This window comes from Penicillium pulvis (assembly GCF_028828015.1).
Source record: "Penicillium pulvis strain IBT 33274 chromosome Unknown contig_23_segment0_segment0, whole genome shotgun sequence".
Lineage (NCBI taxonomy): Eukaryota > Fungi > Ascomycota > Eurotiomycetes > Eurotiales > Aspergillaceae > Penicillium > Penicillium pulvis.
The window spans coordinates 507,230-533,799 of NW_026643075.1; the positions used below are offsets into that span (position 1 = coordinate 507,230).

The 26,570-nt window shown below is 49.6% G+C and overlaps 11 protein-coding genes across 11 annotated transcripts; 7 read left to right on the forward strand and 4 right to left on the reverse strand.

The window, feature by feature from the left end:
• Nucleotides 1-36: 36 nt before the first annotated feature.
• Nucleotides 37-1,302, reverse strand: N7503_004460 (D-isomer specific 2-hydroxyacid dehydrogenase family protein; the record flags this gene model as incomplete). The annotated part of the gene is made up of 4 exons (XM_057064007.1): nucleotides 1,129-1,302; nucleotides 1,005-1,071; nucleotides 671-954; nucleotides 37-617 (listed from the first exon to the last, which is right to left on the reverse strand). The coding sequence occupies exons 1-4, from the start codon at nucleotides 1,274-1,276 to the stop codon at nucleotides 37-39; spliced, it is 1,080 nt and encodes a 359-aa protein (XP_056921750.1). The 5' UTR covers nucleotides 1,277-1,302.
• A 1,936-nt stretch (nucleotides 1,303-3,238) lies between these two features.
• Nucleotides 3,239-4,117, forward strand: N7503_004461 (uncharacterized protein; the record flags this gene model as incomplete). The annotated part of the gene is made up of 1 exon (XM_057064008.1): nucleotides 3,239-4,117. One exon carries the CDS (start codon nucleotides 3,239-3,241, stop codon nucleotides 4,115-4,117), a length of 879 nt encoding a protein of 292 aa, XP_056921751.1.
• Nucleotides 4,118-4,845: 728 nt separating this feature from the next.
• Nucleotides 4,846-5,509, forward strand: N7503_004462 (uncharacterized protein; the record flags this gene model as incomplete). The annotated part of the gene is made up of 2 exons (XM_057064009.1): nucleotides 4,846-5,224; nucleotides 5,283-5,509. 2 exons carry the CDS (start codon nucleotides 4,846-4,848, stop codon nucleotides 5,507-5,509), a joined length of 606 nt encoding a protein of 201 aa, XP_056921752.1.
• Nucleotides 5,510-5,707: 198 nt separating this feature from the next.
• N7503_004463 (uncharacterized protein) lies at nucleotides 5,708-7,519 on the reverse strand (the record flags this gene model as incomplete). The annotated part of the gene is made up of 3 exons (XM_057064010.1): nucleotides 5,708-6,719; nucleotides 6,772-7,169; nucleotides 7,220-7,519. The coding sequence occupies 3 exons, from the start codon at nucleotides 7,517-7,519 to the stop codon at nucleotides 5,708-5,710; spliced, it is 1,710 nt and encodes a 569-aa protein (XP_056921753.1).
• A 1,824-nt stretch (nucleotides 7,520-9,343) lies between these two features.
• Nucleotides 9,344-10,531, forward strand: N7503_004464 (uncharacterized protein; the record flags this gene model as incomplete). The annotated part of the gene is made up of 4 exons (XM_057064011.1): nucleotides 9,344-9,360; nucleotides 9,409-9,614; nucleotides 9,672-9,986; nucleotides 10,044-10,531. 4 exons carry the CDS (start codon nucleotides 9,344-9,346, stop codon nucleotides 10,529-10,531), a joined length of 1,026 nt encoding a protein of 341 aa, XP_056921754.1.
• Nucleotides 10,532-11,436: 905 nt separating this feature from the next.
• On the forward strand, nucleotides 11,437-13,323 carry N7503_004465 (uncharacterized protein; the record flags this gene model as incomplete). Its single annotated transcript, XM_057064012.1, has 4 exons — nucleotides 11,437-11,646; nucleotides 11,693-11,768; nucleotides 11,821-12,131; nucleotides 12,193-13,323. The coding sequence occupies 4 exons, from the start codon at nucleotides 11,437-11,439 to the stop codon at nucleotides 13,321-13,323; spliced, it is 1,728 nt and encodes a 575-aa protein (XP_056921755.1).
• A 92-nt stretch (nucleotides 13,324-13,415) lies between these two features.
• On the reverse strand, nucleotides 13,416-14,653 carry N7503_004466 (NAD(P)-dependent alcohol dehydrogenase; the record flags this gene model as incomplete). Its single annotated transcript, XM_057064013.1, has 2 exons — nucleotides 13,416-14,465; nucleotides 14,525-14,653. 2 exons carry the CDS (start codon nucleotides 14,651-14,653, stop codon nucleotides 13,416-13,418), a joined length of 1,179 nt encoding a protein of 392 aa, XP_056921756.1.
• A 364-nt stretch (nucleotides 14,654-15,017) lies between these two features.
• On the reverse strand, nucleotides 15,018-18,515 carry N7503_004467 (CDC5/polo family serine/threonine-protein kinase; the record flags this gene model as incomplete). The annotated part of the gene is made up of 2 exons (XM_057064014.1): nucleotides 18,130-18,515; nucleotides 15,018-18,077 (listed from the first exon to the last, which is right to left on the reverse strand). The coding sequence occupies exons 1-2, from the start codon at nucleotides 18,433-18,435 to the stop codon at nucleotides 15,018-15,020; spliced, it is 3,366 nt and encodes a 1,121-aa protein (XP_056921757.1). The 5' UTR covers nucleotides 18,436-18,515.
• A 1,149-nt stretch (nucleotides 18,516-19,664) lies between these two features.
• Nucleotides 19,665-20,561, forward strand: N7503_004468 (OPA3 family protein; the record flags this gene model as incomplete). The annotated part of the gene is made up of 2 exons (XM_057064015.1): nucleotides 19,665-19,724; nucleotides 19,782-20,561. The coding sequence occupies 2 exons, from the start codon at nucleotides 19,665-19,667 to the stop codon at nucleotides 20,559-20,561; spliced, it is 840 nt and encodes a 279-aa protein (XP_056921758.1).
• Nucleotides 20,562-20,769: 208 nt separating this feature from the next.
• N7503_004469 (uncharacterized protein) lies at nucleotides 20,770-21,583 on the forward strand (the record flags this gene model as incomplete). Its single annotated transcript, XM_057064016.1, has 2 exons — nucleotides 20,770-21,179; nucleotides 21,235-21,583. 2 exons carry the CDS (start codon nucleotides 20,770-20,772, stop codon nucleotides 21,581-21,583), a joined length of 759 nt encoding a protein of 252 aa, XP_056921759.1.
• Nucleotides 21,584-22,093: 510 nt separating this feature from the next.
• On the forward strand, nucleotides 22,094-26,228 carry N7503_004470 (class I myosin myoA; the record flags this gene model as incomplete). The annotated part of the gene is made up of 4 exons (XM_057064017.1): nucleotides 22,094-22,204; nucleotides 22,287-22,520; nucleotides 22,696-25,768; nucleotides 25,819-26,228. Exons 1-4 carry the CDS (start codon nucleotides 22,202-22,204, stop codon nucleotides 26,226-26,228), a joined length of 3,720 nt encoding a protein of 1,239 aa, XP_056921760.1. The 5' UTR covers nucleotides 22,094-22,201.
• Nucleotides 26,229-26,570: the final 342 nt, after the last annotated feature.

Here is a 26,570-nt window from a genome sequence, read left to right on the forward strand (position 1 = left end):
ATGCAATTATATTCTATTTGAAGATTGAATCGGTTCCTAATAACCCTTTCCTCCGTATTGGTTAATTAAAGGCAACCCCTTCGCCTTGCGGTCTAAGTTGATTCTAACAATCTGGAGTGAGCGCCAGAAATACTCTCTACCCGATCCACTGATGTGCGGACTAATCTGCACATTCGGCGCATCCCAAAGAGGGTGATCTGCAGGCAATGGTTCAGGGTTTGTAACGTCAAGTGCCGCACCGCCTAGCTGCCCAGACTTCAAAGCCTCAATCAGCGCGTCTTGATCAAGCACCTTTCCACGCGAGATGTTGGTCAGGTATGGCTTGATGCCAGGATTCTTCGAGTTCTCGGCTAAGAGCGCAAACTCCTCGGGGCCCAATAGATGGGTTGTCTGAGGGGTAAGCGGGACAGAAACGACTAGATGATCTAATCCAAGCGAGAGGAATTCATGGATAGAACTCTTGTCTGTGCCATGGTGCCAAGATACGGGGATAGTTCCCTCAGGATCACCGGTTCCCGGGACGATAAACCCGTTGTCGTGGCGTGACTCGGGTGTTGGGCGTGGAGAAGCTGTGTAGGCGTAGACAGTCATTCCCATTGCTTGAGATACACGGGCAACTGGCAGCAGTTAGCAAGTTTGCTTCGCGCTAATTTGAGGACGTCGGACATACTCTGTCGGCCAATACTTCCATATCCAAGAATTCCAACCTTCTTGCCAACTTGGTCGTAATTGGTCTGCATCCATGGTGTGTCTTTATCCCACTTGTGCTCCTTCTGCGCCTCATACATCACATTGTAATTGCGAGCGGAGACAAGCCAGTTCATGATGGTCCATTCTGCAATTGGCGGGCCGTGGATACCAGAACTGGTAGTGAATGGGATAAGACCACTCTTCAAGATAGGATTGTTCATGAGGTGATCCAGGCCCGCAGAGAATGTATGGACGAGCTTCAAGCTGTGCGTATGTTAGACCGACCACGGAGATAAGGGTCCTCGATTGCTTACTTCTCGGCATCCTCGGGTTCCGGCAAGTTGACATATGTGACAAGGATTGTCGCCTTGCGGAACAACTCTACACGCGATAGTTAGTCATTGATAGCGAGTTTCATTCTTTCAGGTCTTGACATACCACTTGGTACCTTGGAGCCCAGAGTGGCGGGAAAGATGGTACACTCGACATCAGCAAATTTCTGACGAATAGCCTCCACCAGCGAGTCAGACAGCTTGTAATTCAGAATAATGAGCACATGCTCTCTGGGCAGTGGCGCTTCACCCATATTGACAATGCAGTGATGTAACAGGTAGAGATATTAAAATTTGCGAGACGCGCATTCCCATTTTTAACATGTCAATGGAAGGCGGGGTGGGGGCCCCGCAGCCGTTTGAAGCTTAGAGTCGGTGATAGGCGAGGCTGCTGATAAAGAACTGATAATGTGATTCGCTATCCCGTTGTGGAGAGAAAATGGTCATTAGTGAGTGCATTATGGTGCTGGATTGCGCGAGGTTGTATTGCTGCCTGATAAGTATGGCATTAAGGTACGATGCGGTCCCTTGGCCAATCAGCCTAGGTCCATATTTACATGTACGCTGAATGCACGTTTGAATCTGTTTACTCTGCCTTCGAAATGTTCTCGAAACAATAGTGGGGACGAGAAAATCCGATTGGATCCGAGCCATGGATGAGCTCGGGGAACGTGAATTCGCATTTGTCAGAAGACCACCCGGGATATTTCACCAGTTGACCATGTGTGTTTAGTGTCCTTCTTCCCTCCGTGACGATACACCTGGGCAATACTAGTAGCTATATAATTTGCAAGCGAAGTTTATTTGTAACCTGTGCAGAAGTACCTCGCTCTGGGATGATCATCCACCTGTGCCTCCGGTTTCTCCTCCAATACCCTCACGCTCCGAGGTGTGAAGATTGTAACAGCAAGAATTTCAATACAGGGTATAAGCTCAGACCAAAAATTAGAATGAGCTACCAAGTATTGTATTTCGGGCAAGTTTCCATAGTCTGGCTGCTCATACATAGAGCAGCATCTTTTTCCCTTTAGAGATCTAGCCCCTTATCAACAACTTCGCCAAGACAAAGCTCCTATACACACAGGCTTAGCCTCATCCCATTTGTTCTTAGCGCATCCAGTTTAGGCCAATCATGGAACTCAAGAATCATGAAAAAGACGGACAATCAAAACCCGAAAACAAGTCCCCCTTTTCATCGCGTAGCCCATTACACTTCTTCAAGATCCACGCTAATTAGTGGGACTCCGTGTTAGTGGACGATAGAGCGCCGAATAATGTATGGTTGGCACAAGTTCCCGATCAGCCATACGATCGAGATCAAGGAACCTGCCGATTCCCTGTGCACCGATTCTCAAGGGGCGCGCGAACAAGGTGGATAAACGGCACTTTGCAGTCCCCGTGCGAGTGGAGCTGACGTCCCGTGTGAGTTGCTCCACTCGGTTCACGCTCATTCCCGAGCTTCTGCAGAATGCCAATCTCAAGAATTTTCCGACTGGACCCTGAGCATAGATCTTATTGGAAATGACAAATTATCAACATTTTGTAACCTTGACGGGCCACGAGGTTGCATCGATTCGCCGTCGATCTTGACTCAGCACTTCGACCCCTGATGTTCTACCCCTAATGGCGACGGCCGAGGCCGTACGATCGATACTCTCCTATGGCCGATCACGATGAACCGTGACTGCATTGATCTGGACCCCACCGTTCTTGATTTCTTGATTTCTTGATTCACGAGGTATCCCGTGCAGATCTTCACCGCAATTAACGCCACGACTGTATAGCCAAGCCCTGGACTGCATTTCAGGTCCTTGTTGCTCGGCTGGTTCGTCCATAAGGTTCAGCCGTCGTATGCGCGGGTTGTTGCTCGACGTCCAGTTCCATGGTGCCCGACCTGTCATAATTAAGATCGAGAGTATGCACCCACCTTCCCACCAGACCCTGCAGCTTTGGCTTCTCTTGCTTGCCACATTCGGTATCAAATCACGCTCATCATGGTTCCATTCGCGCTTTGGTGCAGTGCAGACTCCATTTTAGCCGTCAGTCCATTTCGCATATGCACTTAGCACGATGTCATATGCACAGCGGGACTAGACCTGGCTGTCATTCGCGACTACAAATGGAGTGCTTCCCCCTTTTTCCTCCGCTGTGACGCGTTGCGATCTGGATTTTCCTTTTGTTTCCCAGGTCAGAGTTTACGCCGTGCACGCCTCGCTATGGCCCAACCTCAAAAAGACAAGACTCTTCTACGCCGACTGGTCGAGGCCGCTCTCAATCGCCACGAGGACGCATACCCACCCATGGCCGCACACGCTACCGCCGCAGCGGCTCGGAAAAGTAGCGGTTTCGCAAACAATAGCGACGTGGAAGGGCAACGATGGAATATCAGGACGAGCCAACCCGAAGCACTCATTCCAGCCAACGACAAGCTGCTTATTTTCCGCGCCTTGACTGGTATCGACAGCGTCCCGGCTCTTACTCAGGGAGGCCATCTTCTCCGAAGCGCACCCAACGTCGGTATTTATACGCGTGTCATTCGCAATGAAACCAAAGCCGCGCGGGGATATCGTCTCTTCAACTACATGATTAATGTATGTTTGGGTATCCAGATCGTCGTCGCCGCGGCCCTGACGGCCTTGGGTGCAGCAAGTGGTCCACACTCCGCCATCACAGCATTCGGCGCCATCAACACTATTGTGGCTGGTATCCTGACCTACCTGCGTGGTTCTGGTCTTCCAGATCGCCTGAAAGGCTACCAAAACAAGTGGAAGCATATCCGCGAATATATTGAACAACGCGAACGTGAATTCTGCTTGGTGGGTATTGATCTCGACGTGCAAGAAGAAGTCTTTATCGTGGAGAGCATGTACCAAAGCTTGAAATCGGAAATGGAAACGTCGCGGAGTGCTGGTGATACCCAAACACAGCAGCCAGATGATCCGAGGATCCGTCGGTCTCTTCTTCCTACGCACAATGAGCTCAGTGGTCAACGGCCTTCGACGACCCCGGCGAAGCGTTCTACGGCGTTGCATCCGCACGATGAGGAACCAGTTAGTCCAATCACTATTCCTGAGAAGACGTTTGAGCAGAATTAAGCCCTTGCGCCTGATCGCTTCCTCACTTGAATCAACACCCACACTACGACCATTCGGTTGCCTGTCCTGCCAACCCGATGGCTCGGTCAAGTGAAGTAGGGTCCCGACCCATTGGCTAGTGAGGGATTCGTGGCTTCTTCACAAGTTCTCGACAACTGTCTGGAGAAGTTCATATTATGCTATAAGTTATTACGACTTTAATCACGGTGAATGATTGGTGTTCAAGTCGATACTTCCGGGAAATGAAACCTAGACGTGTCCAACTGGGCAGGCCACAAATTATTACGATGGACATGGTTAATCATGTTATAATGTCTAAATATATACCAAAATTCTTTATCATAACAACTATACATCCTTCAGAATTGACGGCTGGCACTTACTCCATAGCTAGGTGTCGCAAAGGCTTGGCTCGACGTGCGCACAGATCAGCAAATTTTTAGCCTCGGAGTATTCGGCCGTGAGACCATAAAGAAAAAGGAAAGATGTCTAAGACACTCTACACATAAGCAACGAATTAAACCAACGTCATCAGCCAACAATTTGACCATCGCAAAGTTCCAGCGTGTAAGGTAAATTTTTCCGCGACCCACGCAAAATCCAATTCCGGCGCCCGCCGCGACAGAATCGACCCGAAAACAGTTCCACCAGATACAGCAGCGAAGAACGTCCAACTTCAATATCTCAAACAAATAACACACGAAATAGAGCACAAACATCAGATCAAAATGCTAGAGCTCCACGATGCAATCCCCACCGACGCCCAGGACCTCACAGAGGTTTTCCTAGCGGCATTCTCAGATCCTTTCAACAGAACCCTGTTCCCACCCACAGCAGAAGTGAGAAAGTGGTTAGCTGACAGTTTCCTGAATGCCAAGGGACTTGCATCAGAGCATGAAGTTATCTTGAAAGCGACAGATGACAATGGGAAGCCCGTCGCATTCGCGAAATGGGTCCGCCCCTATCACGCCGCTGCAGATCGGGATCTGCGGTCCGATGATGCCGTGGGCGGGTGGCCTGTGGGAAGCGATAAGGAACTTTGCGAATTGTTTTTTGGGACTATGGGTGATCATCATCATAGGTTGATGGGAGATCGGCCTCATTATTGTGAGATTTGCTCTCGCTAGGACATCATACCGTCCTGTTACATTACTGACTGGTGCAGATCTTGAGCTATTGGGAGTCCACCCTTCTTACCAGGGACGAGGTCTTGCTTCTAAATTGCTGAAGTGGGGATTGGCTAGGGCGGATGAAGAGAGTGTTGAGGTCTTCCTTTCCAGCTCCCCTGAAGGAAAGTTCATGTATGAGAAGAACGGGTTTAAGCCGTACGAGTCATTTTCGCCGTTCCCTGGTTATGAGCAGTTGAGTATGATTCGGCCAGCTCAACATTGAAACTTCGCGGCTAGGATTTTACTACGGTCTTCATGGGCTGGTTATAAAATGCTGGAAGTACCCGGTCATTAAATCACTATTAAGGTGGCTATGTCAAAACTGAATACCAGTTAAAAACGACTGGCAAGCCTATATACCCATTTCTCATATTCATATCCCATTTCATCCATGTAATGCGTGATGCATAGATATCTTTGTTTAAGCAGATGCTTTAGCCTGTGTCTCGGGCAAAGCAACCCAAGCACCGACCATGACAAACCAGATAGCACCACAGAACCAAACAGGTCCGCCGCCTGACACAACAGTGCTATCAAACGTAGTGATGATGCAGGCAATCATTCCAAAGAGACCCCAGAAGAAGCCCATAAATCCAAGCGAGAATCCACGAGTCGGGGTAGGGAAGGCCTCAACAGTGTAAATGGTGAGCGTCGCAAAGCCGGCAAAGTGCAAGAAGCTTAGAACACACTCAAAGCCAAGGAGTGCATTTCGAGACTTGGAGACAGCAGAGACTAGCATGAACAATCCAGTCAAGAATGCGATTCCAGCACCAGTATACTTGCGTCCGATACCCTTGACCTCCATTAGAAGAGCCGCAACGAGTGGGCCTGGGATGGCGCAGATGGCGATATACACATAACGACTGTATAGGTACGGGGTATCGACTGTCGTGGATGTGACTTTGCCCACTCCGCTGTGCTCAGCAAGGTAGTTGCCGATGTAGGTCTTGTAAAGGATGAATGTTAGACCCATGATCGCCCACAGAAGGGTAAGGCATAAGGTTCCGATGGGACCGATGGATGACACCAGAGCCTTGGTTCGAGACTTGGTGCGCAGCTCAGCTTCGGATCCATCGATTGTGGAATCGATACGTGCGAAGGAAGCTTCGGTGATCCAGGTCTGTCGCTTGTTGTGTTGAGCAATATCCTTGACCAGCTGGGTAGCCTCTGCATCACGGCGACGAGCGAGCAGGAATTTAGGGGTCTCGTAGAAGGCCAGTGCGAAACGGCAGAGATACAGGAACAGAGTGATGCATCCAAAGGTCCACCAGACATATCTCCAGCCTTTGTTACTGACGTAGTGGCAAGAGGCACTGCTACTGCTGCTGCTGCTGCTCGAGGAGCCGGAGTGCGCACGCTTGTGGCTGGTGACTGAGTATGCACCGCTCTTCTCGCCGGGACCAGTACCACAGGTGTAAATAGCAATGAAAGCCCTGCAGTCAATTAGTACTGGAATCCTAAGCCGATTCTGTTTTCATCACTCACCAGCCCACAGCAGACGCAACCAATTGTCCCAACCCCCAGAACACACCCTGCATGGCGACCAAGAATTGATGAGATGCAGGGAGTGACTCCAAAAGGATCATCGCATCAACACTCTTGTTACCGGCCACAGCAAAGCCAACGACAAATCCTACAACGGAGAGTCCAGTGAATGAAGGCATACCTGCACCAACCAAACCTCCCATGCCCATAAGCACGATGGTGCTCGTGAACATCCACTTCCGACCCAGCACGTCAGACATCATCGGCCAGAGCGTTCCACCAACAGTCAACCCAACAAACAAAGTAATAAAGAGGTAATCTTCATTATTGCCTGAGAAGAAGAACTGAGCTTCATTACTAGCAGATGGAGCAATAACAAAGAAAGACATAACCCAGAACTACCAACGTAAGTATCCCATGGAGAGATAAAAGGGCTTGGTTAACTTACACTATCAAGGAACCATCCCACACCAGTCATCAAGAAAAGAAGCCACTGGTACTTTCCCATTCCAACATCCAATAAAGCCTGGTTAAGCAGCTGAGCCTTAGCCGCAAAAACAGCATCAGTTCCAGCATGAGTCTCAGGTGTATCAATCTTCACTCCAAATAAGTTCTTATGCTCCTTCTCAGAGCGAACGCCATATTTGGACGGCTCGCCTTTTTCAACATCATTCACCAGCGTGGAAGCGAACGCACTCTGTGCTTCGATATTCCGACGCGGTGTTATCGAGTCGTCCTCGCTAGACATCTTGATTTAGTTGATACACGAGGGCTGACAATTTCGGGTACGGAATAGAGAAAAGTAAAATCAATCAAAACATTAGGTTAAAAATTTTCCACTCCTTACCCCACCTCGGCGGGTCTTATATACCTCTGCAGATACATGTATGACAAGAAGGAAAAGTTGGCTAGCTGCAACCGAGCTAAGCTCTCGCCAAGGAAAGGGAAACACCGAGACCGAGCACGGCGGGTGGGATGGAGACCTCCTCCGCTTGTATACATGTATCTACCTGAGTATGTATCTAGCGGGGAGCTTTTCCAGCGGTAAACGGAGGTCTCCGCGGAGAAAACTAGTAGACAAGCGAGAAACTCATTACATTGCGTAGAGATAAATCTAATCAGGCGGGTTTAACAGCCAAGGACCGAATTCCAACTAGCACTAACATCCGCGGAATTGTGAGGAGAAAAACCCATTATCAATTGAAATATACAACGCAATACACATGAGCATGACTCGATAAGTGCCCAATGGGTTCCGAACTTCCTTTCTCCGAGGATGGCCAGACTGGGACGGATGGGGTGAGGGGTTGATATGAAAGGGCGTGCTTTGTGGGTTGAGGAAGAATTCTCATCCGGATAGAGGAATTTGATTGGTGCTTGATTAGTTTGTTGGAGATAGTTGCTTGGAATAGGACTAGTATGTGGGCCACGCAAGCTGCTCGGGTTTAGGTTGATGGGTCGTATCCATATGATCTGATTGAGGCGGGAGAATGTGGTCCTCCACCTGGGCAAGTTTGCTTAATTTGTGTTTAGTTTGAGAAACTGGATAAATATAAGTGTTATGATATGGCTTTCGTTTTTATTGCGATGAAGATTGAGATGATGAAAAAATTCGTGTAGCTTGGAATGTTAAAGCCGAGACTCGGCCGATATTGCTGGATTTGGCCGGCGCCTCGGATACCGCTTGGCGTTTTCTTGTCTGATTCAGGGTTGCATTGAAGGCGCGGGGGCTTAACTTTGTTTTCATGTGAATATCCTCAGTGGGATGTATTTTCAATGATCGGAATACTACGCTTAGATGAAGATAGAAGAACAAAGCGCAAGCCTAGGACGAAAATGAAGGTGGCCAGGTTGGAAGGAGACCTTACCACAGTGAATGAAATTCCTTGGTCTAAGGAAAATTTAGATGATTCATTACTGTTGAAATCCCAACCTTGGCTATTCGATGTACGCTGTTCCTTGACTTCAAAAACAAATGAGGCTTCATACATCTTATTATGAAGCCGTTCTTGTCAGGAAGCTAAGGAGCCAGGCTGCATGAGGCAAATTACTTAAGGCACATCGCGAATTTGACATCTTTTCCAGTTTGCCAATATAAGTAATCGAAGCTTCAAATCTTTGGCCTTCCTGAGCTCCCACTTCCACTGGATAGTGGGAGCAGAGGTACCTGCTCAAGAACATACTTTATGGACCTTATTGGTCATCAATGGACAAGGCTTAGCTTGCTGATCTATGACGAAAAAGGCATGGCCTCCGCTCTATGCATTAAAAGTCCAGAGGAATGAATCCTTAAAGCATGTTGTTGATGCAATTTGATCTTCAACCCCACTGTTTGCTTACAAATTTCTCGATGACTTCATGCGGGGTCGAAGGAAAGATATTCAAGGCAAGACATCCAAAGCACCAGCGATCAATCAAAATCGCATGTCAAAGTCAGGAGAGCTTGGAGATCTTCAGTCCGCCAAATTTAGCGAATCTATCAACAGACTAACCTATTCACGACGCGTCCTGACCTCACGTGTTGACGTCGTCTGAAACACAACTACCCAAATTCCTCAACCAATCACACAACATGACTAAGATCTTTTTGTTAGTTCTATCATCCAATTTGTGAGTACTGTTCTGATCTGGCCACAGCACCGGTGTGACTGGCTATATTGCCGGCGACGCCTTAGCCGCCCTGGTATCAAAGCACCCGAACCTTTCCTACGCTGCACTGGTTCGCAGCACAGATAAGGCGGAGCAGATCAAAGCCCAATATCCAAACATCCGAATTGTCCTGGGTGACCTTGACGACTCAGCACTCCTAGAGCGAGAAAGCGCAGCAGCAGATATTGTCCTCCGTAGGTCTCAGCAAGTCTCATCGAACCAAATAGATCGCTAACATCAATGCACAAAAGATGCCGCAGATGCCTCCGACCATGCAGGTGCTGCAAAGGCAATTACTGCAGGTCTAGTAGCAGGCCACACGACGGGGAACCCTGGCTACTTGCTACACACAGGCGGAACAGGGATTCTAACCTTCGAAGACAGCGACAGCGGTACCTACGGCAACAAAAGCGAGAAAGTGTACGACGACTGGGATGGGGTAGAGGAACTCCTCACACTTCCCGACCATGCATTCCATCGCAATGTAGACCAGATCGTCCTAGAGGCCGGTGCGAAGCATGCAGATGTACTTAAAACCGCTCTGATCTGCCCGCCTACTATCTACGGTAATCCCTGAAAGTCCTCCCATGTTAGTGAGGATAGCGACTGACCCACTACTCTAGGTCGAGGCCGTGGCCCATGCTCGCAACGCGGTCGACAAGTCTACGAACTAGCAAAAGTGACCCTCCAGTTACAAAAAGGACCAATCATTGGAGCGGGGCAATCGATCTGGAATGATGTCCACATCCATGATTTGAGCGATGTTTATTCGCTACTCGTTGATGCAGCGATTGCGGGCCGGACTGATGACGGGCTCTGGGGTGCGGACGCTTACTATCTGACCGAGAATGGGGAACACGTCTGGGGGGAGTTGGCCCAGCAGACAGCGGACGTAGCCACAAAGCTGGGGTACTTGCCAGAGGCGAAAGCTGAGTCTATTGATTTGGAAAGTGCCAAGAAATACGCTGGCTTTGAGTCGCTGAGCTGGGGTTTGAATTCGCGTGGTCGTGCCCGACGCGCACGTGAGCTTCTGGGGTGGAAGCCTTCGCGCCCGAGTCTGGTGGCTGAGTTGCCGGCTATAGTTCAGAGTGAGTGGCAGGCTCTGCATTAGGAGCTGTCTTCTCTAGAGCGACACCGATGTCTAAGCCTGTCATGGCACTGTGACGTAACGGCACAATATGGCCAGTTTCAAAGCTGCACTGACCTCACAAAGACGTAGAGCAAAGTGCGGTGTGGTCTCGCATGGAGGTTTCTCAGACCTTATATTTCCTGCTATTTGTAGAATGAGCCCATGTCAGCTTCAGCAGGTCTAGCCCAGTTGACGACAACGAAGTCGGACATTTAAATGCAAACGAGTTGAAGACAGATGTCTCGTATACCGTCGAATTTATAATCAGCTTATTTCGGACTTCTAGTAAACGCGACACCAGCACACACATTAAGGCTGTTTGGCACACTTGTCGGGAATAAAAACCATAAGCACCGGGAATCGGCGAGTTTCGACACACCAACTCCTTCCCTCCAATAGTCACCGTGACCAAAACCTTGGAACGACGCTTACAAGTCTAGGTCAAAGAAGCTCACAATCTAACTTAGATTAACTTGGGCCCATTCAAGCTTGACCGGACATTCAACTCTGTCCGCGGGTCCGCGGTTCGTTGCGAGGGTGATTACACCGATCGCCGTGTCGGCGGGTCGTTAGCCCGACTCTTGGCGCGTTTTTATTCGCAAAGGTCCACTTTACAACACCACTTCACCAGCTATTTGAGGCTATCGGGTTGAGCTTATCCCGGTCTGGAACTTAGTGACGGGTAAATTGTTTTCTAAATATGAAGATGTAATCAGATCTGTGGATCCTTAGGTTCTTTAACGAGGGAGTTAAGGGTCCGGCTAAAATCCGGTCTGATGTATATAGGCTTTCTGTGATGCTCCCCCCTTACCTTGTTCGATTATTCGTTAGTTGTGCAGGCAGCAAATATTATTCTTGATCTGTGCTCGTTCAGATTCTTCAACAACATGACATCTTCTGCCAATCCTTCGTCCCATGGGTCGGAGAAGCCGGCGCCTCTTACGAATAACAGCAGGCCGTCTTCTGTTATGACAACTGATCCACCGCCAGATGATGCATTCAAGCTTGATCGACGAGGTGTACTCGTGTTTTTTACTTTGGCTGTGCTCACATTGATGGCGGCTTTGGATGGGACTTCCCTTTCAGTAGCTTTACCGGTAAGTGTTTTGATGCCAATTTTGGGATTCAAGCTTACGAGTTTAGACTATCTCCCAACAACTAAATGGAACTGCGATCGAGGCCTTCTGGAGTGGAACTTCCTTCTTACTAAGCTCTACAGGTATGCAATTTAGCTATTCGTTCGCGCCAGGCTCATCGCTAATATCCAATAGTATTCCAACCAAGCTTCGCATCTCTCTCCAACATCTTCGGCCGCCGCCCAATGGTCCTAATCGCGATTCTCTTCTTCTGTGTTGGCGCAATCGTCTCTGCAGTTGCGAAGAACTTCACATATATGCTCGTGGGCAGGACTATCCAAGGAGTGGGCGGCGGTGGTATCATTGCCTTAGGTGAAGTAATCATCACCGATATCGTGCCACTGCGGTATCGTGGACAATACTTTGGAATTATGAGCGCGATGTGGAGTCTTGGATCAGTCACCGGTCCTATTCTTGGTGGAGGATTTGCCGAGAATGTGACTTGGGTAAGAAAATACAACTGCAATCAACAGAATAACCGGGCAATATACTGACAACTCGCTTCAGCGCTGGATCTTCTACATCAACTTTCCCTTCATCGCCTTCGGAGCGGTCTTCGTCTGCCTTTTCTTGAACCTTAAGGTTCTACCTGGCTCTCTAGTCGAGAAAATCCGCCAAATTGACTACATCGGAACGATTCTGTTCGTCGGAAGTCTCTCATCATTCCTTATCCCAATCACCTGGGGCGGTGTCTCTTACGCATGGAGCTCGTGGCACACACTCGTCCCTTTGATCATCGGCGCAGTAGGACTCCTGGTCTTCGCATTTTATGAATACCGTTTCGCTTCCGACCCGATCATCCCGCCTCGGGTCTTCGTTAACCGCACAGCAACGGTTTCTTTCATTGGAAGTGTCCTTCAAGGTCTGATTCTGTGGTGCACGCTCTACTACCTACCACTCTATTACGAAGCTGTTAAGGAATTCAGTCCCGTCCTCTCGGGCGTCGCTCTTTTCCCTGAGACGTTTACCGTTGCACCCAGTGCGATGGTTGTTGGTATCTTGATCACTATTACGGGACGCTACCGCTGGGCTATCTGGCTAGGCTGGACTGTGTCGACCATTGGACTGGGTTTGATGTGGTTGATTAAGGTGGAGACGAGTACCTATGGCTGGATTCTGCTGAACGTCGTCCCGGGATTAGGACTTGGGGTCCTGTTCCCGTCGCTCGGGTACGCAGTCCAGGCATCTGCTGAGCCGGATCACCTGGCTATCGCCGTTGCTATGTTCAGCTTCTTCCGCGCTTTGGGACAGGCTATTGGAGTCGCGGTTGGTGGTGTTATCTTCCAGAATCAGATGTACAAGAATCTGCTGAAGTATCCCGCTCTTGCGCCGATGGCTAGCACTTACAGTCAGGATGCATCGGGATTGGTGCAGGTGATCAAAAATATGGCTGACGGTGCAACAAAGTTGGATTTGAAGGAGGCTTATACGGACAGTCTGCGCATTGTCTGGGTGGTCTGCTGTGCTATCTCCGGGGTGGCTTTGCTATTCAGTTTGTTGACTGAGTCTTATGACCTGGACAAGGCCCTCCAGACTTCCCAGGGTCTACGCGATGGCAAGGACAATCTTGAAAGCGAGAAAGATGTTGAGGCTCGTGCCGACCAGGGCACGCAGCAGGGCAATCCGTTGGCATGGTAAAGGAACAACCGTGGAGATGGAAGCTTGACGATTGACGATAATACATAGAACATACATCTATTCAGCACTAATAACTAAATATACATCCTCAATCATGCATAATGCGATCCATATCTCGAGGTCCCATTTCTCTCATTCGTGAATTCCTCCAGATCATCTGTATACCCAACCCCCCGAATCAACGTCTTAATCCCGTCCCCACGCGCCGTAATCTCCCACGCCTCGTCCACATTCTCAAAATCAACAATCTTAGTAATAAGCGGCTTCAACTCAATCTTCCGGGTAAAAGCCAACTCAAGCGCCATCTTAAAATCCCCTGCCCCATACCGATAACATCCTTTAACATTAATCTCATTCTCCGAGACAGTGGCAATTGGGAATACAACATTCTTCTTCCCAACGCCCGTCTGCACGAACGAACCACCAACCCTTAGCGAATAAATAGCCATCTGAATACAAGCCTCCACCCCTGTAGCCTCAATCGCAACATCAAACCCAGGTACATCGGACTCAGTGAGATGCGAGTTTCGATGCATGCCTCTCAAACACTTTGCATTCTCTTCGGAAGAAAGTGACTGGTTGGGTATAGCGGTCGAAAACGATAACCGCCCATTCGGAACAAAGGAATGCGCAAAATCAAGTTTATCGCGACTAATATCAACTGACATTATAGTCGAAGCGCCGAATTCCCGTGCAACGGCCGCACATAATAATCCTATTGTTCCCGCACCAAAAACAACGACCTTATCGCCTGGTTGTACGCAAACTTGGCGGATAGAGTGTACAGCCACAGCAAGCGGTTCAATCAGTACAGCCTCGTCAAGACCAAAGGAGATGCCCACACTAGGAGGAATCTTGTAGCAGCAATCAGCAGGAATCTTATAATATTTCGTCAATGTCCCATGGAAAGGCGGGAACGCGGCGAATTTCATCAATGGGCACAAGTTGTATTTTCCTAGTTTACAGCGACTGCAAAGTCGACATGGTGCGCCCGGCTCGATAGCGACCGGATCACCAGGTTGGAGGTTCAAGACTTCAGAACCGACATCGTGGACAATTCCAGAAGCTTCGTGGCCCAGTATTAGGGGCTCATCTTCCGAGACGTAATTTTTTTTGACGCCGCCATGAAGCCAAAATTGGGCCTAGGATTAGGTTTTAGCTTTAGGTTGCTTTTGAGGGGCCGTTTGATGCATGGGCGTACGTCACTGCTACAGGCGCCTATGTAGGCGATGCGGATGATCACATCGTGAGGGTCTTTAATGGTTGGAAGGGGGTGATCTTCAAATCGAATATCGCCTGGTCCGTAGAGAAGACAAGATGGATTTTGCATGTTGGGCAGTGAGATTTGGGATCACGTCGTTGTATCCCTCTTATACTGTATATGCAGGATCCCGTGAAATCATATGATCGCAGGTTATTAGACCTATGAGAAGACAAGAAATAGAGTGTCAAACAGCTGCAGAGGTGAAGAAAGTCGGAGAACAGAAGTCCGAGGGGTTGCAGGGTTGCAGGGTTGCATGGGCTAATATGACATACCTCTTGGCCCACTGTGGGGTTAACTATAGAGTGACAAGGGTGCGAATGAGAATTATGGAATCAGATGTCATTGTTGGCTAATAATAACGCCGTCATTGTCGGAAAATAAAGACAATTCAAAGGTCATATCGTCGTGAAATAGCAAAATAAACGAAAAATCAACGACCCATAGCACGCAGTCGTTCCTTCAACATATCCACTTCCTTGTCTACATCCATGGCGGCCCGCTTCTCCGGTTTCTCTTTATCACCCTCTTTGAGCACCACCGAGCGATACTCCCCATCGCCATCGGGGGCTCCAACGGTAACCCAGACAAACTTGGTCCCAGTGCTTCCGCTTTGCGACCGTTCCTGAGTGCCCTGCCAAAACATCTCTGGAGGCACGTCACCTGGAGCTGCTCTAGACATCGGCCGACCACCGAGACGCCCATGCTTGATCCAAACTTTCAGAACATCCTTAATGAAGCTGACTTTCTGGAGGAAGGAATTGGCATCCAAGATCTCCCGAATTCGGTCTTCGATAGAGTTGAGGGATTCTCCGTTGACGATGCTTAGGAAGGTGGCCGCTTCATCCGATGCGACAGCACGGGTATCAAATCCAGATGGATGCATCTTCCCCTTTGCAGAGAAATATCTTGCGGCAGATGGAGAAAGGTGGTAGAAGTCAATCCATGGCGAGGAGCTACGGGTACGACCCGGCGAAATGACCAGCTTGGTATGATCAGGGAAGTTGAACTGGAAAGCCCCATCACCGAATCCCCAGATACCGACATTTCCCAGTCGCTGGTAGAATTTGATGAATTGGCCGTTGGTGTGGCTGGAGACATGATCATTGCCCTCGTCGCCATGGCGACCCAGGGATCCGATCATATACTTTCCAAATTGATCAACCAGCTTTACTCGCTTGACCTTCTCCATATCCGATTTATCAGCTTCGGTACCCGCGTTGATGCGCAGTCTCATCACCCTCGACGTTCTGGGGTCGAACAAAGATGGAGAGATGAATCCTCGCCGGATGCCACGGCAACCAAGCAGATCATCATCACGGTTCTCGTAAAATTCAACAGGGCTCCCATTGCGAGGGATCAGGTATTCCGCTTCAGAATATGGAATACCCTTTTCCTCGCCATTATCGACACTGCGTGCCTTGCGGCGAATGTGTCTTTCGCCGTCTCGTACAATGACACTGGAAGCTGGCTGGCCGTTTTCACCCTTGAAAACACACCCAACGCTACCATCATCTAACACATATCCAATACCATAGCGGTTGGTGTAGTCAACCCACTTGATAACATAGGCGTGGGGCTGCTTCCGAGGACCAGTCCGCCTGCGAGTGGATTGGCTTACAAGGTTCGACAGCATAAGACGCAAATCTGTGTTGACTTCACTCAAGGAAGTACCGGGCAAAATCTCGCAAACATCTTCCTGATGGAAGAGGGGACTAAGTCCAAGGCTAGATCGAGCCTTGGTGGAAGAACTTCCCTTGCTGTTGGTCCGACCGATTCCGTGCGATGTGGACACGGGTTTAGACTGCGTGCTGGATGTGAATACCGATTCGGTGGGGCTGATGATCTTCGGCCGCTCTGCTCTTTCAGGCGCAATCTTCAAATCGGGTCTAGATGCTGATCGCAAGGATGTTTGTCGGCTAATCAATCTGCCCTCCTCAGGTCTTGCCAGTCTGGGTTCGAGGGGAGGCATAGACGGTACTTGACAAGCAGCCTCCAACTTACGAGATTGAGACCTAGTCTTGCCAATGGTCAGCCCAGATGGCATGCTGGTGGATTTGGCTAACTGCGGTCTTTCAATTTCTCGGGTCGGCGCTTGGGAGGCTGATGCCATGCGTCGGGTTCGGATGGGACGTTCTGCGAGGCCACCTGAAGGTAGATCAGGGATCGATGGTGGTGCAGGTTGGGGCTCTTTGATATCCCGGTAAGGTCTCGCTGACTCGCTCTCGCTCATTCCCGGTGCTTTGCGAGGAGAGATGACGCCAGGTCGACCCTGCTGTCGAAGTGTCGCAGCGTGATTCTGGGTCTCCATTTTGCGTTGGTGAGCAGCAGCAAGAGCCGCATGCGTTCGGGTGGTAGCCGCTGTGTTGGTACGACCTGACACAGCTCGTCGAGACAAGATACTGCTGTCGGAAGCACCGTCCACGGTAGGGATCGTCTTTCGAGATGATTCCATTAGACACCAATCGCCCTCAGAGTCATGAGGCCATTGATATACAAAATCCATAGGCAGGGGAACCGTAGGACGGAGACCTCTGGCATCCTCCGTCTCGCACTCAGAGTAGGCCGATTTCGCGCAGTTTCGCCCTACAGACTTGCGAGCGGTTCCATCTGGCTTCCGTCCAACGCCGCAGAGCGAATAAAAGGCTGCCTTGCAGGAGTGGTAGCGTTGGCTCGGATCGTCCACCTGGTATACGTACGCACGCAGCTTCTCGTCGGAGTCTAGACCATATCCGCTGATCATTACGTCGCCTCGCGGTGCCTGTTCCTTTAGCCAAATTGGCTTGTTAAACCGACAGGCGGGATCCAATTGGCGGGGAATGCAACCATCATACATGTTGAAGAACTGGTGCTCAACAATGTCATCAGGGTCTGGACGTTCCTCATCAACGAGGTTCAAGCAAGCGCTAACCAGATCCTTCGCCTCTTCCGGAATGTGATTGTTGTTCTCCGAGTCTTTTGGCCACACGTAGGCTAGATTGCGAACTTTTTTGTAGATCTCCTCTTGTGTTTTGGATTGGAATGGCGGATATCCAGTCAACATGGCAAAGCAGATGACACCAAGGGACCAGATGTCCACCTTCTGCGTGTGACCTCCCTTGCTCTTGTCCAGGACTTCTGGAGCAATGTAATTTGGTGTTCCGCACAAGGTGTTTCGCCTTTTCGCATCTTTGTCCGAGAGAATCATAGCAGCAAGGCCAAAGTCTCCAACCTTGATGTTCATATTGTGGTCGAGAAACAAATTGCCCATCTTCAAATCACGGTGCGCAACAAATCTCTTGTGTAGATATTTCATGGCAGCGCAAAGTTGAATCATGAACCGTCTCACTTCGGGCAATGTTAAGTATCGTCGTTTGCGCACCATATCCATCACTGACCCATTTGGACATAACTCCAATACGACATATGTACTTTGCTCGAATGCAAAAGCCCGGTAGAACTGAACAACAAATGGGTGGCGCATTTTCGAATGAATCTGTAACTCGGTCCGAAACTATCATACTGTCAGCACACTTGACCGCGATCATTTTGAAATGCATGCCTACCTTTTCTTCCATTTTCTTTTGTGGCATCTGAGACTTGACAACTTTCATCGCATACACGCGGCCATTCCGCGCTAGTGTTCCTTCGTAACAGACGGCAAATCCTCCTTTTCCTAAGAATGCGCCAATGGCATACCGCTCTCCACCCTCTGCCGGTTCGGGGACTAATGGGGGCGGCGGGTCGGCATGATTTTTGGAGGAGGCCTTCTGACCGGCAGCGGCGGCGGGTTTGTTGACAATCTTCCGATCCATAACGGCTTTGGGCTTAATCATCTGATTTGTTGATCGTGGTGAGAGAGCCTCCATCATGAAATGTATTCGTTTGGTGTCTTCGCAACTGTCGGTATTATAGTTGTCGCACTGGTTTCTGGATTGCGACTGAACTTCTGCATCAAAAAGCAGGCATTAAAGTCATGAGAAGTAGCGAATATTAAGCAAATAGGGCTGATGGGGGTATCAATTTGAGCAAGATTAGTATCCCTGCAACCATCCGAACGGTCAGCTTCAAGACTGCTTATCGAGCTCCACCCGGTCGGCAAACCGAGGAACTTCAGTGAATTTCAGGACAGGGCGAAGAATTGACAGAACATACCGGAATGCAAAGCGCTAAACAAGCAAAAACTGTACAAATCTCCCACAGAGCCACAGAGCGCAACCCGACCGAGAGTTGGAGTGGGGAAGGATTGAAGCCAAAGTGCAGAAAGTCGGGCAATAATAGATTTCCCGATCCGGAAATCGATAAACACTAGACATGCTGAGGTAAGCATCACGTGTCGCCCCAGCAGCCTTCATTGTTCAAGTGTTCACCTTAACGTCGTTGTAAATAAAGTTTGCATTCACTGCTGGAAAGTTATCTTGCAATTATTTAACATAATGCCCCGGTGGGGTTTCAAATGGAATTGTTGTTCATTCAGTGTTGGCTTGTGGGGTGAACTTGCCAGTCAACTACTTCGACCGTTATATATTCTAAGCCCTGGAGGACGTGGATCTGTCACCCTCCACTTGGTTTAGTACCTGGCACTTCAAATTTCTCATAGCTCCATGCATTCATGCTTTTCCAGCTTTCTTCTAAGACCAGAATATCCTAGTATAGAGAGTATTTTAATTCTCAATATACCCACTTGAAGAATTCTCAATTACCAATGTTTATTTTGATGATTCAGAGTATCCACGAGCTCCAGGGCCGGACCAACCATGCATGGAAGGGTCACACGAGCTCATATAGTCCTACATGGATCCACATGTAAACACATACAGATGGTCCTTGAGCTAAACACATCGCAAGTATTCTAAGGTGAATGAAATTATATAAGTAAATTATGGAACTCCGTAAACGGTGAAATAAAAGTAGGAACATTTGAAGACCAGTTGAGTGGTCGAATCCCGAGTCCCCGATTGGTCTGGAGTTTGCTGCTGAGTCACCGACTACTAACCCCCTTCAGGACAGTGGGGGCAGTGTACCTGAACAACGTCACGGCGTGAGTCAAGCTCAAGGTCCAGGCTTTTTGTCTTGGTCACACATATAACTGCCATACACTATGTCGCTCACACTAAAACTATCATCTTTGGCAATTCGCACCCTTTCTAAGCCAATTGCGGTATGCCCCACCGGCCCAACCCGTGGACTGCGATAAGCTGACATCCATTCGCAACAGACCCAACTCAAAGCTCAAGCTCGCGAACATGAACGCTTCCGCAATATCTGTGTGTCGATGGCGCAGGCCCTTCACAAGTTCGACATGCGTCTACGACTAGGCTCAATACGCGATAATACGGCCTCCCAGCGACAGGCTGCTGCTGAAGCGGCAGCGAAAAAACACATCCCCACATCCCCGACGGCGAAAACAGAGGCCGAGACGAAAGCCGAGGAGCATGCCCTAGCGAAAGCCAAGGCTGCGGCTGAGGAAGCGGCGAAGCCTCACAATTACCGCATTCGACCTCTGAGCGAGTCCAAAGCCATCGAGTCCGGTGCAAATTTTATTAGCGAAAGTTTTCTCTTTCTCGTGGCGGGCGGATTGATTATTTTCGAATCATGGCGATCGCGTCGGAAGGAAAGTACCCGAAGGGAAGGTGTTGAGGAGCGTCTTGCCGAATTGGAAAAATCGGAGAAGACGGCAAGGGAGGCCTTGGTTGTTCTGGAGAAAGAACTGCTACTTTTACGTGGGGAGAAGTCCAAGCCGACCCATCATATCCTACCGCGGGCAGTGTGGGAACAGGTGCCTGAGCTGGAGGAGCCCGAGGCAGAGCAGACCTGGTGGTCGACTGTCACCTCGTACTTCTCGTTTGGCCAGGAATCGAAGACACCCGAGCCAACTCCCCAAAAAACCCTCCAGCAGACCCTGAAGACCCAAGACACAAAAGTGACAGGCTCATCTGCTGAGCAGACTGTTACGTCTGCCCAAAACAAAACACTTGAGTCGAAGACTTCGTCGTAAGAACAATTTCCTTTCTCATTCCATTTTACATAAAGAGCGCTTGCCATTGTTGATACCGACCAGGTGTTGTTGCTTAGAGCCAATTGTTCTTTGAGTGACGCACGTGGTCTTCTGTGTTGGTGTTGATACCCTCTCTACTATCGCATTTCTTATTTCTATAGAACTCTGTACATTACAACTCAACTACCCCCTCCAAAATTCATCCATAATGTCATCTACTAGCCTCCAGCTGCATGGCTGTTTTTCTCCCTCTCTTCCGGGCCACCCCGCATGGAATCTTCTTCGTCCAATTCTCAATGCTACGAATTGCTTGGGCGAAGGCCGAAATCCTGTCACAGCGACAGGTCTTCGAAGCAGCCTCTCTGTCGAATTTGACTTTTACTTTGTTGCTTTTGATTCGAGCAGCTCCCAATCGACCGAGCTAAATATTCTCCTCTTGAGTCCTGCCTGCTTGAAATCAACCCGAGAGGCCACAATTGGCAAGATCCAGAAACTTCAGCAGTCAAGCGACTCAAATCCCATCCCCACTGCGATAGTTTTCCTTTTTGAGGATGGCTATTCGCTACGCCAGTCCGACGGGACCTGGTGGCTTAATGAATTAATGGGACTTGAAGCTCTGTGAGTACCCCCTAATTCATGACGAACGCTGTTACCAATTCTGACCGAAATTCAGCATGGTTCAATATGTTCCTCAGGCGTGTCCTATCCTACCTATCTCTGACACAACCAAGTTTCTGGATTTTATCCGGAGCTTAATGGAACGCAAATTCACTTTGAGAACTCTACCACCTCTCTGCGCTGAAAAGCCTTTGCAGATATTGACTCGCATGACCAAAAGTGGGACTCAAGCGAATGAAGCCAACCCTGGTAACATTTTGACTTGTCTTTACTCATCTTTGCGCGACGTGAGCCAGGCAAAGAATTCGGACCAAATCACGGATCTACTGCACACGTATCTGGGGGTAAAGTATGATGGACATAACATCGCGGACTTCTTGCGGGAAGACTCGAAGGTGGATTGATTCATTTGTTATGAAGAAGTATTTGTGCAATACAATCAACAAGATTACAATGATTTCCGTGCTGAACTATAGGAGTATCAATGGGTTTACCACCTGAATATGCAACCACGTGCAATGGAAAATGTGTTTTTCGACGAGCATTAGCTATCATGCATGAGGCTTGGAGGCGCTTAAAACTCTGCCATCTGGTAAAAAGCAAACACTGATGCAAGGACTCAGGCGCTTACGAACGCCGTTGAGGGTGCATGCCCAATGACGTCGTGTTGCTATTTATTACTCGCACGAGCCACAACAGCCTCATAAAGACATGGAGTCGGGCACACGTAATACAAAAGATTAACTGTAATTGGAACAACTCTAGGCAGTGGAATTGCGGGTAAATGGAGAGCCAGTCATAACATCGATCTTTATGCGAATTCGCCCCCTAAGGCAGCAGCCGACCCAGACCCTTTAATGTGGCGCAGCTTGTTTGATTGGGTTTGTCTGTGTACGTAAGTCCGCCCTTCACTCCTGGCGATTAGACACCCAACTCTCTCCAACAGTTCCTTGTGAACATATTTCTCTTATTTTGTCTCCCCATTGTCGCCTCGGCGCGAGATCCGGGAGTTTTGAAATATCATGGTAAGCCGGTCATTCGGAGACACCCCCTCTCCCCCGTTGACACCGAAGTTCCGACGCTGACCCCGCGGTTGCGATTACATAGGGTCAATCACGACGTCCGCAAGGCGGGGAAAAGAAGAGTCGATTCGGGCGATCCAAGGGAGTCGCTGATGTTGGCGATGGCCGGCAATCCGGAAAGCCGCAGGTCAAAAAGGCCACATTTGAGACATCCAAGAAGAAGGAGATCGGAGTTTCGGACTTGACACTGCTGAGCAAGATCTCCAATGAGGCGATCAACGATAACTTGAAGATGCGATTTGAGCATGGCGAGATTTATGTAAGGGATACTATCGCTGGTGGGGTGATGCGCGCATGAGGAAGGCTGACAGGTGTTCGAACAGACCTATATCGGCCACGTCTTGGTCTCGGTCAATCCGTTCCAAGATTGTAAGTGATCTATTACAATGATTTGTATAGCTGGGTAATTGGGAAGCTAACATGTTCATCTACAGTGGGAATTTACACCGACAACGTGCTCGACTCCTACCGCGGCAAGAACCGTCTCGAAGTTCCCCCCCCACGTATTCGGAGTCGCGGAATCGGCATATTACAACATGAAGTCCTACAAGGATAATCAGTGTGTTATTATCTCGGGAGAGTCAGGTGCTGGAAAGACCGAGGCCGCCAAGCGGATCATGCAATATATCGCCAGTGTCTCCGGAGGCGGCGACTCGTCAATTCAACAGACCAAGGACATGGTACTAGCAACGAACCCTCTGCTGGAGTCGTTCGGCAATGCGAAAACATTGCGCAATAACAACTCGTCTCGGTTCGGTAAATACCTCGAACTTGAGTTCAATGCCAACGGTGAGCCCGTTGGAGCCAACATTACAAACTACCTGTTGGAGAAGTCGCGAGTTGTTGGTCAAATCGCCAACGAACGAAACTTCCACATTTTCTACCAATTCACCAAGGGCGCACCCCAAAAGTACCGAGATAGCTTCGGTATTCAACAGCCGCAATCATACCTCTACACGAGCCGATCGAAGTGTTACGATGTTGCCGGAATTGATGATTTGGCCGAGTTTAAGGATACATTGGATGCGATGCAGATGATTGGCATGAGTGAGGCGGAGCAAGACAATGTCTTCCGTATGCTGTCGGCAATCTTGTGGATTGGAAACGTTCAATTCTCCGAAGATGACTCCGGCAATGCCTCTATCACGGACCAGTCTGTGGTAGACTTTGTCGCATACCTTATGGAGGTCGATGCCGCGCAAGTGAACAAGGCTTTGACCATTCGTCTGATGGAGACCGCGCGTGGAGGCCGCAGAGGTTCTGTCTACGAAGTTCCGCTTAATACCGTGCAGGCGATGGCGGTTCGGGATGCTTTGGCGAAGGCAATTTATTTCAATCTCTTTGACTGGATTGTGGCCCGTGTCAACCAGTCTTTGACTGCTCGCGGATCTGTGACCAACTCCATTGGTATTCTGGATATTTATGGATTCGAGATTTTTGAGAAGAATTCTTTTGAACAACTCTGCATTAATTATGTCAATGAGAAGCTGCAGCAGATTTTCATCCAGTTGACCTTGAAGGCAGAGCAAGATGAATACGCTCGCGAAGAGATCAAGTGGACTCCCATCAAGTACTTTGATAACAAGGTGGTGTGCTCTTTGATCGAGGACAAGCGTCCTCCTGGTGTTTTTGCTGCGCTGAATGATGCCTGTGCCACGGCTCACGCCGATTCCGGTGCTGCAGACAACACATTTGTTGGTCGTTTGAACTTCCTTTCTCAAAACCCCAACTTTGAGGGTCGCCAAGGCCAGTTCATTATCAAGCACTACGCTGGTGATGTGAGCTACGCTGTTGAAGGTATGACCGATAAGAACAAGGACCAGTTACTGAAGGACCTTTTGAATCTGGCTGGATCCAGCAGCAACCAGTTTGTCCACGACCTCTTCCCCAATCAGGTGAATCAGGATGACAAGCGTCGCCCTCCCACTGCAGGCGACAAGATCAAGGCCTCAGCCAACGATCTTGTTGCTACGCTGATGAAGGCGCAGCCCTCTTATATCCGAACCATTAAACCGAATGACAACAAGGCCCCTAAGGAATACAATGTTGGCAATGTGCTGCATCAAATCAAGTATCTTGGTCTCCAGGAGAACGTGCGCATTCGTCGCGCTGGTTTTGCTTACCGTCAGACTTTTGACAAGTTCGTCGAGCGATTCTACCTGTTGTCCCCCAAGACCTCATATGCCGGTGACTACACATGGACTGGTGATGCGGAATCCGGTGCCAAGCAGATCTTGAAGGATACCAGTATCCCTGCAGAGGAGTACCAGATGGGTATCTCCAAGGTATTTGTGAAGACACCCGAGACCCTCTTTGCCCTCGAAGCCATGCGTGATCGCTACTGGCACAACATGGCCATTCGTATCCAGCGTGCTTGGCGTAACTACCTTCGGTACCGCATCGAGTGCGCCATCCGTATCCAGCGGTTCTGGCGCCGTATGACTGGTGGCTTGGAATTTATCAAAGTACGTGACCAGGGACACAAGATTCTCCAAGGCCGCAAGGAGCGCCGAAGAATGAGTATTCTTGGCTCGCGTCGATTCCTCGGTGACTACCTTGGTGTGGGTAACAACGGTGGTCCTGGTGAGATGATTCGCAGCGGTGGCAATATCAGCAGCTCAGAAGAGGTTCTCTTCTCCTGCCGCGGAGAAGTACTGGTGTCCAAATTTGGTCGCTCAAGTAAACCAGCTCCTCGTATCATTGTGTTGACAAACCGACACATTTACATTGTGGCTCAGGGCATCGTCAACAACCAGCTTGTCATTTCATCTGAACGCACTGTGCCCCTTGGGGCCATCAAAGCGGTCAGCACCTCCAACCTAAAGGATGACTGGTTTTCATTGGTAATTGGAGCTCAAGAGCCAGATCCATTGGTGAACTGTGTTTTCAAAACTGAGTTCTTCACTCACTTGAACACTGCTCTGCGTGGATCCTTGAACCTGAAGATCGGGGAGAATATTGAATACAACAAGAAGCCTGGCAAGCTGGCAATGGTCAAGACCGTCAAAGACCCAGGGTCTAGCAATATCGACAGCTACAAGAGTAGCACGATCCACACTACCGCTGGAGAACCACCCAACTCCGTTTCCAAACCTACTCCTCGGCCGAAGCCTGTTGCTGCTCGGCCAGTCACCAAGGGCAAGCTGCTTCGTCCTGGTGGCCCAGGAGGTGGTCAATCGAAGCTCTCTGCTGCTGCTCGTAGACCCGTACCTGCTGCACAGCCCTTGCCTCAATCAACATCCAGACCTACCCCTGCCGCTGCGCCAGCAGCGCAATCCCGCGTTGTTCCAATCCCAGTCCCTCAGCCCGTTGCTGCGACTCGGGCTTCGCACTCTCACACCTCGTCTACGGGCTCTGCAAGAGCTCCTCCTCCACCCCCTCCAGTCGCGCCCCCTGCCTCGAAGAAACCCACCGCGAAGGTTCTGTATGACTTCAACAGCGACCGTGCAAACGAACTGTCTATCAAGACCGGCGATATTGTGGAGATTGTATCGAAGGAAGGAAATGGTATGTCCCCTCCATCTGTATGCCAGAAAACAGAAACTAACACTCTCCAGGCTGGTGGCTATGCATGGACATGACAAACTCCACTCAAGGCTGGACCCCTGAAGCCTACCTTGAGGAGCAAGTAGCCGCGACTCCCAAACCTGCACCCCCTCCTCCTCCCCCTGTCGCCCCTCGCGCAACCCCCAGCCCCGTCCCTAACGGAGCCGTGGCCGCCGCGAAGAGCAAGCCTGCTCCACCCATGCCTCCTGTTAAGCGACCCAACATGGCAGGTCGGAAACCCGCTCCTCCACCGGCTCCCCGTGACAGTGCCGTGAGCATGAACTCGGGCGACTCATCCGGTGCAAGTGGCCGTGGTACGCCGAATAGCACCTCCAACGCCAGTCTGGCTGGTGGTCTAGCCGAAGCACTGCGTGCTCGACAAAATGCCATGCAAGGGAAGCAGGATGACGACGACTGGTAGACCAAGTGAGATTTCTTTAATCTAGTCGGTCTCAATCTCAAGTTTTTCAGAGGTCTTCTTTTTTGCGCTTAGCGTTAGGCCTTTTTGTGTGATTTGGTTTTGTTCTGAAAGAACCCCTGGTATATGTGTGCATTCAGGTCTCATGATTGATGGATCATTCTACTGTTTGTTGGGCATGGGCTAGCCGGGTTTTTCTTTTCCTTTTTACCCCTTCATTTCTCATCTTTTCCTTCTTCTGTTTCTAGGGTTGTAAATAGTCTTTACAAACTAGAAAGTCCACTTCCATATATACTGTCCGCGCAAGATTTAGCATTTTTACCACGAATATTTTGATCTTCAGTG